Source organism: Garra rufa, chromosome 6 (assembly GCF_049309525.1).
Source record: "Garra rufa chromosome 6, GarRuf1.0, whole genome shotgun sequence".
Lineage (NCBI taxonomy): Eukaryota > Metazoa > Chordata > Actinopteri > Cypriniformes > Cyprinidae > Garra > Garra rufa.
Genome location: NC_133366.1, coordinates 45761104 through 45778178, shown reverse-complemented (window position 1 = coordinate 45778178; position 17075 = coordinate 45761104). Strand labels below are relative to the sequence as shown.

Sequence of the window (17075 nt, the reverse complement as noted above, 5' to 3'; positions counted from 1 at the left end):
TAATATCTGTAATTGTATTTTCACTAGTGAAATGTCTCCATAGACTATGGCAAGCCGTTTTAGCCTAAAATATACTAAGCGTTACTCATCATAAAAGCATTTTCACAAGTAACAATTCAATTAGAGAGCTCTATAATCCAATTCCCACTAGTAACAATGCCAATTAGAGAACTCTTTAAATCAATTTTTACTAGTTACAATTACAATTAGAGAGTTCTCTAATTCAGTTCTTACCAGTAACAATTCCAATTACAGAGCTCTCTAATTAAATTCCTACTAGTACCAATTCCAATTAGAGAGCTCTGTAATTGGAATTGTTACTAGTAATAATTGAATTAGAGAGCTCTCTAATTATAATTACTAGTAAGAATTTAATTAGAGAGCTCTCTAATTGGAATTGTTACTAGTAAAAAATGAAATATAGAGCTCTCTAATTGAATTGTTACTAGTAAAAATGCAATTACGACGAGTAACACTTAGTATATTTTAGGCTAAAATGGCTTGCCATACATAGACTGCCATTCAAAATCAATTGTTGCTATCAAAAACAGTCATTTTTACTTGTAACCACATGGTTGCTGATATCAAAAAAAGGTTTTTACTAGTAAGAACTGAATTCTTGATATCAACAATTGATTTTGAATGGCAGTCTATGGAGACATTTTTAGCATTTTTGTGTATTTGAACCCTTTCCAACAATGACTGTATGGTTTTGAGTTGTCTTTTTACACTGAGGACAACTGAGGGACTCATATGCATCTATAACAAAAGGTTCAAATGCCCACTAATGCTCCGGAAGGAAACACGGTGCATTAATAGCCAGGGGTGTAAACTTTTGAACAGAATGAAAATGTGTAGATTTTTCTCATTTAGTACTGCCCTTCAGGAGCTACAAAAAATACAAAATAAGTTACATTTACCCTGGTCTTCAAATTCAAAAGTTTTCACCCCCGGCTCTTAATGGATTGTGTTTCCTTCTGAAGCATCAGTAAGTATTTAAACCTTCTGTAATAATGGCATATTAGACCCTTAGTTGTCCTCAGTGTGAAAAGATGGATCTTAAAATCATAGTCATTGTTGGGGTGTAAATACACAAAAATGCTGAAAAACCAAAGAATTTGTGGGATCTAAAGGATCTTTCTGAAGAACAGCGGGCAGTTTAACTGTTTAGGACAAACAAGGGACTCATGAAAAACTATTACTAACAAACAAAAAAAACACAGCTGTGGATCATTCAGGTAACAACACAGTATTAAGAATCAAGTGTATGTAAACTTTTGAACGGGGTAATTTTTATAAATTCAACTATTATTTTCTCTTGTGGACTATATGTAAATGTCTTATATGTGAAATATATTATTCAGGTCAGTACTAAAAAAAATATCATGCATTTTGTATGATCCCTCTTATTTTGGTAATTAACATTTTGCAGATTCTTCAAGGTGTATATAAACTTTTGACTTTAACTGTATATACTTGATTTCCTGAAACAAAAAAAAACAAAAACAAAAACAAAAAACACAGAAAGAAATTTATATTCAACACTACTGGTTTATTTCCACTCAAACTTGTAATTTTTAAGCGAAAAAGCCAGAATATGAAAAGATGTCTTCACGTAAGTCAGAGCAGCATTTTGACGCACGAAAATCCACAGATAAATTACAATAAATATCAATGTAAACATTATCAATATACATGTTCATCTGTTATGTACACACATCCCTCAAAGCTGTCCATAAAACAGCAAAAACGTTAACATTTCAAACAAAAGCAAATCAAGCACTTCAACAAAAATAGTCCAGTACCCTGAAAATGCAGCAACACGTTTCGTCAGAAATTAAAGTTATAAAATACATCTTTATTTACAATCCTCATGTAAAATGGAGTACAGTCCATGTACTCAAACACACACAATAAAAACAAAATGAATGACGATGCATCCTATTGCATTTACCTGAAATAAAGTCAACACAGCTGACCTTGCAAATGTGCCCTCACGTCTCTTACAGCCAATCAATGGTTAAGTAACAAAATGTATACTGGTTACAGGTTAAGATACTGCTTACTTAATAACTTCAAACAAGATACTTCTGAGAGAAAAAAACACTTAATCCTCATAATTAATATTGTATTAAAAAATGAAAAAACAATAAATGTCCTGGGTTATATGAACACACCTCATTTAGATGAACTGAAAAAGGAAAAAGATCCAGGTTTGTAGAAGTAGTACCTTGTAACAGAGTATTTGTAACTGTGTGTGAGAGAAGCAGGAAGCAGAAGTCACTCACACAGCAGCACTCTTCCTTCATCATAGCTGATATTTGCACCTCAGTAACATAATATTCACAGTGTCCTACACACGACGCGATACTGATGAAACGTTCAAAGGAACCGATGGAAAACTGGTTAGTGTTACACATCGTAATCAGGAAGTGCTGAATAACTGATGCCGCCAACAGAAGGAGGGGAGGAATGGAGTGGGAACAACCAACATATTATAGAACCTGTAAACATGAGAGAAATACAAGTGGAAAAACAAGTATCCTTCTATACACTGCTGTTCAAAAGCATGAGGTCACTTTTTTCCATTGTATTCAGCAAGGATGCATTAAATTTAGTTAAAGTGAAAGCAACGACATTTATATCTTTGAAATTTTCTAATCACCAAAAAATCCTGAAAAAAATGTATCATGTTTTCCACAATAATATTAAGCAGCTCAAATGTTATTAATAATAAATCTTTCCTAAGCACCAAATTAGCATATGAGATTGATTTCGGAAGGATCGTGTGACACTTTTTTCCCCCTCACAATTGCAAGTTTATAGCTCACAATTCTGACTTTTTTTTTCTCACAGTTGTGAGTTTATATCATGCAACTGCGAGAAAAAAGTCAGAATTGTGAGAGAAAAACTTCTCATTTTCTTCTTGCAAATGTATCTTGCAATTTTTTTTTTTTTGCAATTGCATGTTTCTATCTCGCAATTCTGACTTTTTTCTCAGAATTGCATTATATAAACTCACAACTGAAAGAAATAGAATTGTGAAATAAAAATGTGCTTTTCAGATTTTTTTCTTGCTAATCCGAGTTTGTATCTCACAATTCTGATTTTTTTTCTCACAGTTGCATGATATAAACTCACAACTGTGAGAAATAAAGTCAGAATTGTGAGATAAAAACTTGCAATTCAGTTTTTTTTTCTTGCAAATGCGAGTTTGTATCTCACAATTCTAAGATTTTTTCTTGGAATTGTGAGATATAAAATTTTTTTTCCGAGTTTATATCTCACAATTCAGACTTGTTAATTTGCAACGGCATGTTAGAAAGTCAGAATTGTGTGATAAATATATAATCACAGTTACTTTAGTATTTTATTTTAAACAGGCTTTCATAAAAATGTATAACAGCACCAGTGATGCAATTCTAACAACAAGCTTGCAGGATCGAAACAGATAGTTAGTTAAACTCACCACGTCCGAAAACCTCCCTCAGCAATGCAATTTTGGGCTTTCTTGTGTGTGTAATGTGTGACGGGTGGGTGTTGTTGGGTTTGTCTTTCATTAGTCTGTTCCTCATCTGTTCAATGGGCGTCTCATCTGTTATAATGGACACCAGCTTGGGACAAAAACAACAGAGAGACAGAAGATGACAGATCAATGTGCAAAAAATCATTTAAATTTCAACAATTAAAGGGATAGTTCACCCAAAAATGAAGATTCTGTCATTAATTACTCACCCTCCTGTCTTTCCAACCCCAAAAGACATTCAAATTAAGATATTTTTGATGAAATCCGAAAATTTTACAAAGCCACAAGAATACTTTTCCTGCTCAAAGAAAACAAAAATAATGACTTTATTCAACTATTTCTTCTCTCCTGGGACAGAGATGAACGAAGGTCTTACGAGTTTGGAACGACATGAGGATGAGTAATTAATGACAGAATTTTCATTTTTGGGTGAACTATCCCTTTAATTACATAAATAAGATTTGCATTTTTAAAGATTTTTCAATAAATCAAAGAAAATTGAAATTTAGAATCCAAATAAATGCAAATTGACAAGCAGTAGTAATTCAATATGAAGTTTTGATTTGCTTTATTTTAATATTAACATATGGTCCAAAACTAGAAGCTATATGTGACCCTGGACCACAAAACCAGTCATGAGGTTAAATTTTACAAAACTGAGATGTATACATCATGTGAAAGCTCAATAAATAAGCTTTCTATTGATGTATGGTTTGTTAGGATAGGACAATATTTGGCCGAGATACATCTATTTGAAAATCTGGAATCTGAGGGTGCAAAAAAATCAAAATACTGAGAAAATCACCTTTAAAGTTGTCCAAATTAAGTTCTTAACAATGCATATTACTAATCAAAAATTACATTTTGATATATTTATAGCATGAATTTTACAAAAAATCTTCATGGAACATGATCTTTACTTAATTTCCTAATGATTTTTGGCATAAAAGAAAAATCAATAATTTTGACCCATACAATGTATTTTTGGCTATTGCTACAAATATACCCCAGCGACTTAAGACTGGTTTTGTGGTCCAGGGTCACATATAATGTTGATGCATACCTGGTCATAAAATATCACCAAGACAAAAACTCCAAAAAGTATTGACTTTCCTAAGCACCAAATCAGCATAATAGAATGATTTCTGAAGGATCATGTGATGCTGAAGACCATGTGAGTTTGTATTTCACAATTCTGCCTTTTTTTCCTCACAATTGCAAGTTTATAGCTCACAATTCTGACCTTTTTCTTGCAATTGACTTTTTTTTCCTCACAATTGCATGATGAAAACTCACAAATGCAAGAAATAAAATTGTGAGAGAAAAACTTGCAATTCAGATTTTTTCTTGCAAATGTGAGTTTGTATCTCGCAATTCTGACCTTTTTTCTCGCAATTGCAAGTCTATATCTTTATATCTTATATACTTTTTGATCATTAAAATTTGGTCTGCTGGCATTATCGAGAGCTTCTGTACCTTGACCGTGGTAGGAACCTTGCTGTCTATGCAGGGTCAAAAGGCTCTCGGATTTGATCAAAAATATCTTCATTTGTGATGAACAAAAGTCTTACGGGTTTGGAACAACATGAGGAAGAGTAATTAATGACAGAATTTTTTTTTTTGGGTGAATTAATTAATTTGCATTTTTAAAGATTTTTCAATAAATTAAAGAAAATCAAATTCGGAATTTAAATAAATGCAAAATGACAAGCAGTAGTAATTCAATATGAAGTATTACAATTATATCACTGCTGTTGGTTTTAATATCAACATATGGTCCAAAATTAGAAGCTATATAATATTGATGCATACCTGGTCATAAAATATCACCAAGACAAAAACTCCAAAAAGTATCGACTCCACCAGCAAAATGATATAATGTGCCCTGTAGAACAAATTACCAAGAAACACAAGAACATAAGCAATATTGATAATCGTTATATATTTTATACCAACCTAAAGTATTTGACCGGAAATAGCACCGAAAAGCTCTTTGTGTGTTCAGCTGAATAAGCGAAAAGGCCAAATAAATTATACCGAACAATGACGTGGCACGTTAAAATAGAGGTGCGCACTAATGTAGCAAAAATCATTACAAGCACCAACAGCAAGAGACTGTTTATAAAGACATCATATGTCTTCGATGAGAAGAGAAAATGGTGGTTGTTGCTGGTTACTGTATGATGACCGAAATCGCAAAATTGCCTTAAAGGAACACTCCACTTTTTTTGGAAATAGCTCATTCTCCAACTCCCCCCAGAGTTAATAAATTGATTTTTACCATTTTGAAATCCATTCAGCCGTTCTCCTGTTCTGGCGATATCACTTTTAGCATAGCTTAGCATAGATCATTGAATCCTATTAGACCAATAGCATCGCGTTCAAAAATGACCAACGAGTTTCCATATTTGTTGTATTTAATACTTGACTCTTCTGTAGTTATATCGTGTACTAAGACCGGTGGAAATGCAAAGCTGCGAGTTTCTAGGCTGATAAGATTAGGAACTACACTTCCATTCCGGCGTAATAGTCAAGGAAGTTTGCTGCCGTAATATGGCTGAAGCAGGCGGAGTATTATCAGAAATGAGTTCCCAGCTAGTTTAGCATTTGCACATGTGCTGTGTGGTATTACTGCTCCTGCTTCAGCCTTATTATGGCAGCAAACTTCCTTGACTATTACGCCGGAAAGGAAGTGTAGTTCCTAATCTTATCAGCCTAGAAAATTGAAGCTTTATATTTCCACCGGTCTTAGTACACGATATAACTACAGAAGAATCAAGTTTTAAATACAACAAATATGGAAACTCGTTGGTCATTTTTGAACGTGATGCTATTGGTCTAATACGATTCAATGATCTATGCTAAGCTATGCTAAAAGTGATATCGCCAGAACAGGAGAACGGCTGAATGGATTTCAAAACGGTGAAAATCAACTTATTAACTCGGGGGGAGTTGGAGAATGAGCCTATTTCCAAAAAAAGTGGAGTGTTCCTTTAAACCATTAGTAAATAAACTAAAGAATGTTATGTTGTCTAATACAAGCACAAGTTGTATGTATTCTGACAGCTCTGAATGAGCTCGCTAGTCAGGGTTCAAAGTCCAAAGCGTGAGGAAAATCTGTGGTGAAATAGCATAATGAGAATCATTCATAAATCTGCTGCAGTCAGATAAAAGTATTGAGGTCTTGTAATGTTTTTTTTTTTTTTTTGCCAAAATAAAAGAACATTCGTAAATGTTAGCATTGTAATTTTAATGATTACTGTAAAATAAAATAAAAAAGACAAAAACAATAATAACAATCATCACAACAGCTCTATTAATAAATTTATTATAACATTCTCCTTTGCTCAGCAAGGCTGTATTTATTTGTACATAAGAAAACGCATGCCTGATTCAAGAAGGGGGTCCTAAAAATGGCCAAAGAATATTATTTTACAAACTTATTAATTTTAACTTGAGTTTTCCTTTGTTGGTAGGCTATATTGTCTACTTGAATGTTAAAATGTTAAGTAAGTATTTTTAAATTGTTGTTTTATAATTGATTTTCTTTTTGAAAAGCAAGACAAAACTAAAAAGCACATTTTGGCTATTTAATTTTTATTTTTACTTTTAATTTTTGGTGAAAAAATTGGCAAAATATATGGGGGATAAAAACATGTTCGTTAATCGGCTTTCGGCCTTCAGCCCAGTGTTTAAATTTGTTCGGCTTTGGCCAAGAATTTTTATTTTGGTGCATCCCTAACATATATCCCTAACAGACCTCAGAAGATATTGGTGACTTACACAATGAGATGTTTGCTGGGAGCTTCTTCTCCTTCTCTATCTCCATCTCCCTCTCTTTCACTCCTTATTCTCCACACCCAGGCTGACACCACCAGCGCCATGGAATACAAGCTGGCCATGCCTACAGAGGCATACAGAAACAACATGGCATTAGAAGAGAGGAATGAAAAACATTCGGTTACATCTTTTGTGTTCCACAGAAGAAAAAAAAAGTTTCTAAAACTCACCTGTGTAGAAGAGGAACTGAATGAAGTATTTCTGATTAAGTTCTCCAACACAGTTATTGATCCTATAAAAGAGCAAACACATGCAAATGCATTTATTACAAACACCCACTCACATGAATATGAATTCAATTTGAAGACACTGGCTAATGGAAAACAATGAGAGGTTCACCATGGGCAGTGATGGTCCATTCTCCTGATGCAGCGCTGACAAACTCTGCAGTGATGTGCTCGAGGAGGCCGATACGTCTCACAGCGACTGCACACTGTCCAGCCCTCACAGCCCTGATGAGAACAACACAAAGATTAAAGACATGCCATAAAGCAAATGCACTGTGAAATAAGATCCAAAGCAAGTAAACAGAAAATATACACACTGTGAACCACTAATGAATCAATATAATAACTAAATAATAAACAGGAAAAAGTTAAATTAGAAAATAACATTTGCAAAATAGTTGTTAGATTTATGTGATATGAATACAATTATAATACCATTACAGCAGTAGACAGATCAGCAACACTCACTCTGTCATTTAGACGGTTGGACTGGGACCTCAAGTCAGAGAAGTCAATGGCCGTCTCAGGTAGAGGAACCATACCTGTAATAATAAATGGGAAACATTTAGACAAAAAAGAAAATCTAAAAGTTTGCATACATGTAAGGTCTTTTATCATATTTAATACATCAGGAAATTATGGTCTATATAGTATGATATAGTGAAGGTATGGAACTTACACTTGGGGGGGGGGGGGGGGGGGGTCATTTAGAGGCCCAAAAAATAGGCAATTAGGTTCAGATGTTCTTTTTATGGCCAAAAGGTAACATGAAATTTTGATTCCTTTTAATATAAATCAATGAGATCTTTTTAACAGTACAACAGACTGTTCACATAAAATGGATATTATTATCAGTTGTCACATTGTATCTCCAAAATGCTTAGTTTTTATGATCAAAGCTCTGTTGTTTTTATAGTGTGGGGAAAAACATAATGCAATGCAATGCAACGTTCCTCAAAAGCCTATTGTATCATATTTTTGATTTGCATTTTAACAAGATTGTGTCTTAAAATACTTAGACCACCATCAAATGTTTTTGATTTTTAATGTTTTGTTAAAAAAAAAAGTCTGTTTTGCTCACCAAGCCTATACATTTATTTGATCCAAAGGACAGCAAAAACAGTACAATTTTTAAATATTTTTATTTTGCTATTTGAATATATTTTAAAATGTAATTTACTCGTGTGATTTTTAAAGCTGAATTTTTAGCATCATTACTCCAGTCACATGATGATCCTTCAGAAATCATTCTAATATTCTGATTTGCTGCTCAAAAAACATTTATTATTATGATGATGTTGAAAACAGCTCCATAGAATTTTTTAGATGTCTTCGTTAAATAGAAAGTTCAGATGAACAGCGTTTATCTGAAATTTAAATCTTTAGTAATATTATAAATGTCTTTATCATCACTTTTGATCAATTTAAAGCATCCTTGCTAAATAAAAGTATTTATTTCTAGAATTTAAATAATAAAAAAAATGTACTCTTACTGTTTGAAATATTGATAATAATATTAATAAATGTTTCTTGAACAGCAAATCAGCATATTAGAATTATTTCTGAAGGTTCATTAACACTGAAGACTAGAGTAAAGATGCAGACAATTTAGCGTTAATCACGGGAATTAATTAAACTTTAAAATGTATTAAAATAGAAAGCAGTTATTTTAATAGTAAAAATATTTTAACATTTACTGTTTTTGCTGTACTTTGGATCAAATAAGTGCAGGCTTGGTGACTGGTACTTTTGACTGGTAGTCCACAATATAAAAGTATTCCTATTATTACTTTATAAAAGGCATTAGATATTTTGCGGCAAAAAGACCTGTGAAGGTGGACAATTATGCAAAAAAGAATGAAACCCAGAGAAAATGAGATTGATCCATTAAATAAGAGCACTCACCAGGATCAGAGAACACTGCTTTTGAATGGCACGCCAGCAGCAGTAATAGAATAATATTAAACACAGATCCATGCAGAGTGCACCATACACTAAACACAGAGAAAATAGAGTTTATATGTTGAAATACTCATAATCATTATAATTTTAAATATTGAATATGCATTAAATGCAGAAGTGATTTTGTTTTCTGGTGTTGCTGACTACTTAATAGGACTTTAAAAAATGTGTGTGATGAAGTTGTAATGGTAATATAAAAGTAAAAAAAGCAGAAGCCTAGTGTTTGCCTGATTAATATACGAGACATTAAAAACTAATGTCCAAATAAAGTTGTGAGACATGTTAGTTTCCTGTGGAACTTTACATATTCATTACATAAGCTATACACATTTTACTCCCAAGTACTTCAAACAATAACACAGCACACGTCCAAAAAAGCGGTATATAACAATATATTACAGTATAAGGCACGTCGGCTTGTTAATTTCGTGTAGGATAACCTGAAACCTTAAGACTATATAGTGTAACAGAGACGTAAAGAGTAGTAAACACACGTTGAAAGATGTGCTACCGCAGTCTGGCGATGCTGGTACTAGTTGCAAACAGTTCAAACAGAATGTAAACACATTTCGCGGGAAAACGCATCAGAACGCTGATAACATTCGGCACGCACTCTGCTTTAGAACGGCTGTTGCTATGGGTGATTCTAAAAAGGAAGAGTTATAAAGCGATGATCTCATGAGCGGCGGGTGCTGTTACGTGAACCAAAGAAAGGCTGTTCAAAGCTTCGTTTATACGGCACTCACCTTCCAGAATACGCGGGGATCAGGACATACTGAATCACAACATAGTCGGCGTAAAAGACGCTAAAATAAGTTAAAATGAGACAGATAAAGCCGCACGGGTCTCGCCGACAGCGAAACGCAGCCATCTTTCCATCTGCGGTCTTCCTGATGACGTCATAAAAGGACGAGCGTTACGTATCTCGTCTCATCCGTCAGTCGTGACCACCTGTGAACGGTTTTTTGTATTTTTTGTCTGGTGTCTGCTTATAGTTCTTTTCAAAAACATGATATAGTTAGAAATATAGCACAAACTTTCAAGTTCCTTTCTCTTTTTATTTATTTTTTAGTTTAAAGGAATATTCCCACAAGCTCTCAGATATCCCAGCACAATGTTTAAAAAAAATAAAATAAATCACACAGATTGTTGGAATGACAAACATATTTTATTTATTTTAATTTCTGATCACAGAACAACTAGCTTCTCGTTAAGGGCGATCTGAGCTTGAGTGAGATTTGCCAGGTAGGTCACCATCAACAGATCCTGAAAAAAACAAAAACACAAGAGTCTGATCACTTGAGAAACACTAGAACAAAACCATGATTCATTCTGAACTCACTCACTTATTTCAGGGTTCTGCTGTTTGAAATTATTTTGATTCAGGAACATTTTGATTTTCTTAGCACATACGACTAGTTTCACCGATTCACTGAAAAGAACTGACTCAACTCACTCAAATCACTATGGCTTGCTAAACTGTTTTATTCTACATATGAGCAGTAACTATGGAAGCCCGTTTCACCTCAAAATTAAAAAATAAAGTAATAGCAACTTTTTCCCCCTTGCAATTACGAGTTTAAATCTCAATTCTGAAAATGAAGTCAGAATTGTGTGACTGAACTCAGACTTTTTTTTCTCAGTTTATGCCTCGCAATTATGACTTTTGCAACTCTGAGAATTTATATCGCAATTCTGACTTGCAAATGTGAGTTTATATATCACACAATTCTCACTTCATTTTCAGAATAGAGATGTAAACTCGTAATTGCGAGGAAAAAAGTTACAATTACTTTTTTTGTTTTTATTTAGTGGCGAAACGGGCTTCCATAGTTATTGCTCATATGTAGAATAAAACAGTTTAGCATAGTGTTTTGAGTGAATTGGGTTGTATGTACTAAGAAAATTATCTTTAATGGTACCTTTGCCAATCTTGTGAAATTGTGAGTTTGTATCAAGAAATTCTGAGAGAAAAAAGTCAGAATTGTAATATATAAACTCGCAATTCTCAGAACATATCAGTCATGTTTTCCCTCAGAAATGGACTTTATAACTTGCAACTGCAAGTTTATAACTCACAATTTACAATTCTGACTTTATACCTTGCAGTTACAAGTTTATATATCACAATTCTGACTTTTTTCTCTCAGAATTTCTTGATACAAACTCACAATTTCACAAGATTGGCAAAGGTACCATTAAAGATAATTTTCTTAGTACATACAACCCAATTCACTCAAAACACTATGCTAAACTGTTTTATTCTACATATGAGCAATAACTATGGAAGCCCGTTTCGCCACTAAATAAAAAAAACAAACAAAAAAAGTAATTGTAACTTTTTTCCTCGCAATTACGAGTTTACATCTCTATTCTGAAAATGAAGTGAGAATTGTGTGGTTTAAATAAAAATAAAAATCGCAATAACCTTTTTTATTTTTTATTCAGTGGTGGAAATAGGCTTTCATAATAAGTAGCCATTGAATATCGTAAACAGAAAAATAACTGTATAAAAATTGGGCTTTCGTGACTGTGGGAACCCTGGAAGGACATAAAACATGTAGTATATCAAATTGTTCTCCGTGTCACTTACATTTATGTTGGAGTTCAGCATGTTCTCAAAGTCTTCTGCTGAGATCTTGGGCACTTTGTTCACAAGATCCATCAGGAAACGACCAACACTGTTATCTGCCGTCGCTTTACCAGACTAGAAAATAAAAGATGTTTCAGTAATCAAACAATGGATTTTGTGAGATTATGTTACAAGGCAAGTGTCGATTACTCATGGGGATTCTTGTATTTTGTATAAATACTAATATACACACATACAGTTGAGATTAAAAGTTTACATACACCTTGGAGAATCTGCAAAATGTTAATTATTTTAGCAAAACAAGAGGAATCACACAAAACGCATGTTATTTTTTTTTTATTTAGTACTGACTTGAATAAGCTCTTGACTCCGTTCAATCATTTACATACGCTTCATTCTTAATACTGTTGTTACCTGAATGATCCACAGCGGTGTTATTTTGTTTAATGATAGTTGTTCATGAGTCCCTTGTTTGTCCTGAACAGTTAAACTGCCCGCTGTTCTTCAGAAATTGTTTTTTCAGCTTTTTTGTGTATTTCAACCCTTTCCAACAATGACTGTATGATTTTGAGACTCATAGGCAACTACAAAAGGTTCAAGTGCTCACTGATGCTCCAGAACGTAAACAATGCATTAAGAGCCAGGGATGAAAACTTTTGAACAGAATGAAGATGTGAACATTTTATTTTTTTTTTATTTTGCCTAAATAACTTTTTTTTTTTTTTTTTTTAGTATTGCTCTTCAGAAGCAACTTACATGTTTCCCAGAAGACAAAATAAATTAAACTTATCCTGATCTTTAAATTTTATTACCCCCTGGCTTTTAATGAGCATGTGCGTTTGAACTCTATGCAATAATTGCATACAAGTCCCTCATTTGTCTCAGTGTCAAAAGATAGATCTCAAAATCAGTCTTTGAGTCTTTGTTATGAGACTTCAAATACACAAAAATGCTGAAAAACAAAACAATTTTTCTGAAGAACTGCAAGAAGTTTAACTGTTCAGGACAACAAGGCACTCACTAAACAAAAAACACAGCTGTGGATCATTCAGGTAACAACATCGTAATAAGAAATGTATGTAAAGTCATTTTTATAAATTCAATTATTATTTTCTCTTGTGGACTATATGTGAACATCTTTTATGTGAAATATCTTATTCAGGGCAGTACTAAATAAATACAACATGCATTTTGTATGCCTCTTATTTTGGTAAAATAATCAACATTTTGCAGATTCTGCAAGATGTATGTAAACTTTTGACTTCAACTGTATTATCATACACTTTATAATATGCATCAGTGCTGTTTTCGTCAACGATGACGATGACGAAATCATTTCGTTGACGCCACTTTTTTTCATGACGATAACGAGACGATGACGAGATAAAAATGGCTCGTTGATGACTAAAACATGACGAGACGTGTGTGAGTTTTCGTTGACGAGACGAGAATAGACGAAAATGTTAGTGGGTGGTCCGTCAGACGTTTAAAATGCATGACATTTCTGCTTATTGTGCATGCCAATTAAAACTTAAAAATTATCTGACGCTATGGCAAGCCGTTTTAGCATTAAATACTCTTTGCTATACTAGTATGGCAAGCCGTTTTAGCATCTGCTCTCCATCCTTGTTTGTCTTTTATGTTCTAAAACATTCCTTCATTATTGTAATTATTGGTGAAAATAGTCGATCCGGAAGCTCACATTGTGTTGAACTATAGATCTGCTATTTTCAGAACTTATAAGTGACACTACCCAACAGCAAAATACTTACTGACCTACATTAATTTGTTAAAAGACTACTTTTTTCCCTTTTTTTTGACTAAAACTAGACTAAAACCTTTTTTACTTTTCGTCGACTAAAACCTTTTTGACTTTTCGTCGACTAAAATTGGACTAAAACTACCACATATAGAAGTGACTAAAATTTGACTAAAACTAAGAAGCATTTTAGTCCAAAAGACTAAGACTAAATCTAAGATGGTTGTCAAAAACAACACTGATATGCATTTATAATTGATTAAAATAAGAAGACTTAAGTCTTCTGTGCCGCAAAGCGATTAGTAAAGTATGAAAAAAAGCAACTCTTTGTATAGAAATTTGAATAAAGTACCTCTGAAACCCAATAGGTCACCAAAAAGTATTAACAGTATTTCCAAAAGAGACACTTACCAGTACATCTTCTATATATGTGAGCACTGTGGCCAGCATTTCTTGTACGCGTCCTGCTGCACTGCCCACCTGGGCCAGGTCTGTGGTCAGTCCATTGGTACGATTGGGAGACGCACGAGTTCTTTGCAGAAGGTCAACTACAGAAACACGCATTTAATCCATTATGAGAATGTGCTCACAACAAAACACGCTACTCTTAAAACATGCAACTGTAACAACACTCCGATCCTAAATATTGTACAAACAATTTAGAATGAATAACACACAAAAGTGGTGATAAGTGAAAAAAAAAAAAAAAAAATCGAACCTCCAATGCGCTCTGTGTCATAGTAAATGTACTTGACTGTCAGTGGAGTAAACATGACACCGACTGTCTTGCCTGGAACGCCCATCTGGGAACTAACAACACAAACAACAAATACACACTGTTAAGAAAGAGGGTCAGCAGCAAATTAAAAATAATCTACCTTTGTCCTGATGATCTTACCTGACATAGGCACGGATGTTCATTTTGTTGCTCTGCAGTGCCGTGTCCACGGTCAGGTGTATGGGGTTTGGAGCCTCTCGGCTGTAATACTCATGGATCAGAACAGAGTGCTCTGTGATGTCAAATCCTGTGGCATACCTGCAAAACAAAAGATTACACTTATGTTAGCATTTTAAAATAATTATTTACCCAAAATGAATATTTATTCATTCTAGGCCATCCGAGATGTAGACAAGTTTGTTTCTTCACTGGAACAAATTTGGAGAAATTTCGCATTACGTCACTCACTCATCAGAGGATCCTCTGCAGTCAATGGGTGCCGTCAGAAAGAGCGTGCAAACGGCTGATAAGAACATAATGATCTACAAACAGTCCACACAATTCCAGTCCAACAATTAACATCTTGTGAAGCGAAATGCTGCTTGTTTGTGCGAAACAAAAGCTAATCAACATATATCCATGATTCAGACAAGACAAAATTTTCACCAGCCATAACAATATTATAGAGAGTGGACTCTTTATATTAGTTGGCAGACATGGTTTAAAGCTAAATGTCTTCATGATGGATTTATTACAAACATGCAGCTTTATGCAGGATGTTAACTGTCGGACTGGAGTGGATTATTGAGATGTATTTATCAGCATGCCGACGGCACCCATTTACTGCAAAGGATCGATTGGCAAACAAGTAATATAATTCTGTTCTAATTAAGAAATAAACTCATCTATGTCCTGGATGGACTGCGGGTAACGCCTGTTTCACACATACTCCATTTACAGTGCGTATGCATTGCGTATTTTTTTCCGCACACATGTAAACGGATTAGAGCGTTCACACTGAAATGTAGTGATCACCATACACCATAAATACATATAAATAGTGTCTACTGTGTTTCATAGTCAACACGTGGCTTTTTGGTTAGGTTTAAAACAAGGAAAAGCGCAGTTTTAAATAAACAAGGCAACATAATAGATGCATTTGTCCAGGTATAAAAGTTCTTTAAAGGATTGTTTTTAATAAAGATTTCATGCAAAAGAAAGGCACGAGAGCTGACTGTTTCTGTCTGTTATCTGTTGTTATTATGTTATATTTGTGATAGTCCAATTTCAATAAGAAAAGGAAGCTATACGGACAAATGGTGTGTTTGTGATAAACAGCCACGGATCAGGAACGGACTGCAAACGCATCCTGTGTGAAAGCAAAACGAGTCCATGCTGCTTCTGCACCGCATACGTAACGCACACGGACTGCAGACGGAGTATGTGTGAAACAGGCTTAAGTGAAACCATTGTGATAGTGTAAAATATCACTGACACATTACTGAATTTTTTTTTTAGATATTTTGAATTTGTTTTCATTTTAGTTTACGTTTTAGCTAGTTTAAGATTTGTTTTTATGTCTATATTCTTTTTACTAACTCATATATCAGTTTTAGTTTTTTAGTACATCAAGTTAATGAACTAAATGAAATGATAAACGTTCACTTGGAAGCTGCCTGAAATCATTTTTATTTCAGCTAATGTTTATTATATTATACTTATTTCAATTAACAAAAATTACTTTATTATTAAAATTACATACCATCCAACAATGACTTCACTAGGCGAAACCTTCTTATGAAGCTCGTACATGTTCTTGGCGAACTCCATGTCAACAGCCACCTATGACACAGACATTGCAAATAAGGATGAGGTCAATTTTCTGTGTTGTTCGCTTTGTGTTTGTGATATTTACGTACGATATGTCTAAATACATGGTGAAACCATGGTCATTTTTAGTAAGCATATGGTTATCATTTAGGCAAATGGAATAGATCACAGATACCATGGTACACCACGAATACATCACTGTACTTCTTTGTAAGTGGTAAATGAGATGATGCTGTTGTTCTTACCTCATCTTCAGACTCATTATGAGGAACAGAGAAGCAGTTGGTGACTTCAACTGAATGCTTATCTGTGGTTCCTGTGTGACACACAAATTAAACCAGTTAAGTTATGCTGATCTTTTAATTTAGTACGGATGCGCTTTCATCAACTCCAGCCAACCTGCTGGACTACAACACATGCTTCGTAAGACAAAACGTCGCTTCTGTTGTCTTTACAAAACGCGACCTTCTCAGATTTCATTCAAAGAAAATAAATGACCCACCTAATAATGTTCCGATCACGCGACTTGCTCCCTCATTTCTGCGCTCGTATGAGTCTACAATCGATGCCAAAACCACCGGGTGGATTTTCACGACCGGGCCGTGGACCGCCATGTTTTC

The 17075-nt window shown here is 34.0% G+C and overlaps 2 protein-coding genes across 2 annotated transcripts; both read right to left on the bottom strand.

Moving 5' to 3' along the window:
• Positions 1-1545: 1545 nt before the first annotated feature.
• On the bottom strand, positions 1546-10433 carry LOC141337225 (palmitoyltransferase ZDHHC3-like). The gene is made up of 9 exons (XM_073843002.1): positions 10302-10433; positions 9499-9587; positions 8062-8135; positions 7706-7818; positions 7537-7598; positions 7310-7430; positions 5339-5411; positions 3470-3614; positions 1546-2504 (listed from the first exon to the last, which is right to left on the bottom strand). The coding sequence occupies exons 1-9, from the start codon at positions 10424-10426 to the stop codon at positions 2413-2415; spliced, it is 894 nt and encodes a 297-aa protein (XP_073699103.1). The 5' UTR covers positions 10427-10433; the 3' UTR covers positions 1546-2412.
• A 268-nt stretch (positions 10434-10701) lies between these two features.
• Positions 10702-17069, bottom strand: LOC141337162 (eukaryotic translation initiation factor 3 subunit F-like). The gene is made up of 8 exons (XM_073842930.1): positions 16958-17069; positions 16701-16771; positions 16388-16467; positions 14806-14943; positions 14626-14717; positions 14319-14455; positions 12149-12262; positions 10702-10821 (listed from the first exon to the last, which is right to left on the bottom strand). The coding sequence occupies exons 1-8, from the start codon at positions 17067-17069 to the stop codon at positions 10744-10746; spliced, it is 822 nt and encodes a 273-aa protein (XP_073699031.1). The 3' UTR covers positions 10702-10743.
• Between the last annotated feature and the right edge of the window lie 6 nt (positions 17070-17075).

Bases quoted from the DNA above. Each gene is read 5' to 3' on its own strand.
- LOC141337225 (XM_073843002.1), bottom strand. From the start codon at position 10,426: ATGGCTGCGTTTCGCTGTCGGCGAGACCCGTGCGGCTTTATCTGTCTC. The intron at 7,819-8,061 runs GTGAGTGTTGCT...TGTTCTCATCAG, and splicing joins CCAACCGTCTAAATGACAGA to GGCTGTGAGGGCTGGACAGT. The intron at 2,505-3,469 runs GTGAGTTTAACT...TCATGTTTACAG, and splicing joins GAGGGAGGTTTTCGGACGTG to GTTCTATAATATGTTGGTTG.
- LOC141337162 (XM_073842930.1), bottom strand. From the start codon at position 17,069: ATGGCGGTCCACGGCCCGGTCGTGAAAATCCACCCGGTGGTTTTGGCA. The intron at 14,718-14,805 runs GTAAGATCATCA...TTGTGTTGTTAG, and splicing joins AACATCCGTGCCTATGTCAG to TTCCCAGATGGGCGTTCCAG. The intron at 10,822-12,148 runs GTAAGTGACACG...TGTTTTTTTCAG, and splicing joins TGCTGAACTCCAACATAAAT to GATCTGTTGATGGTGACCTA.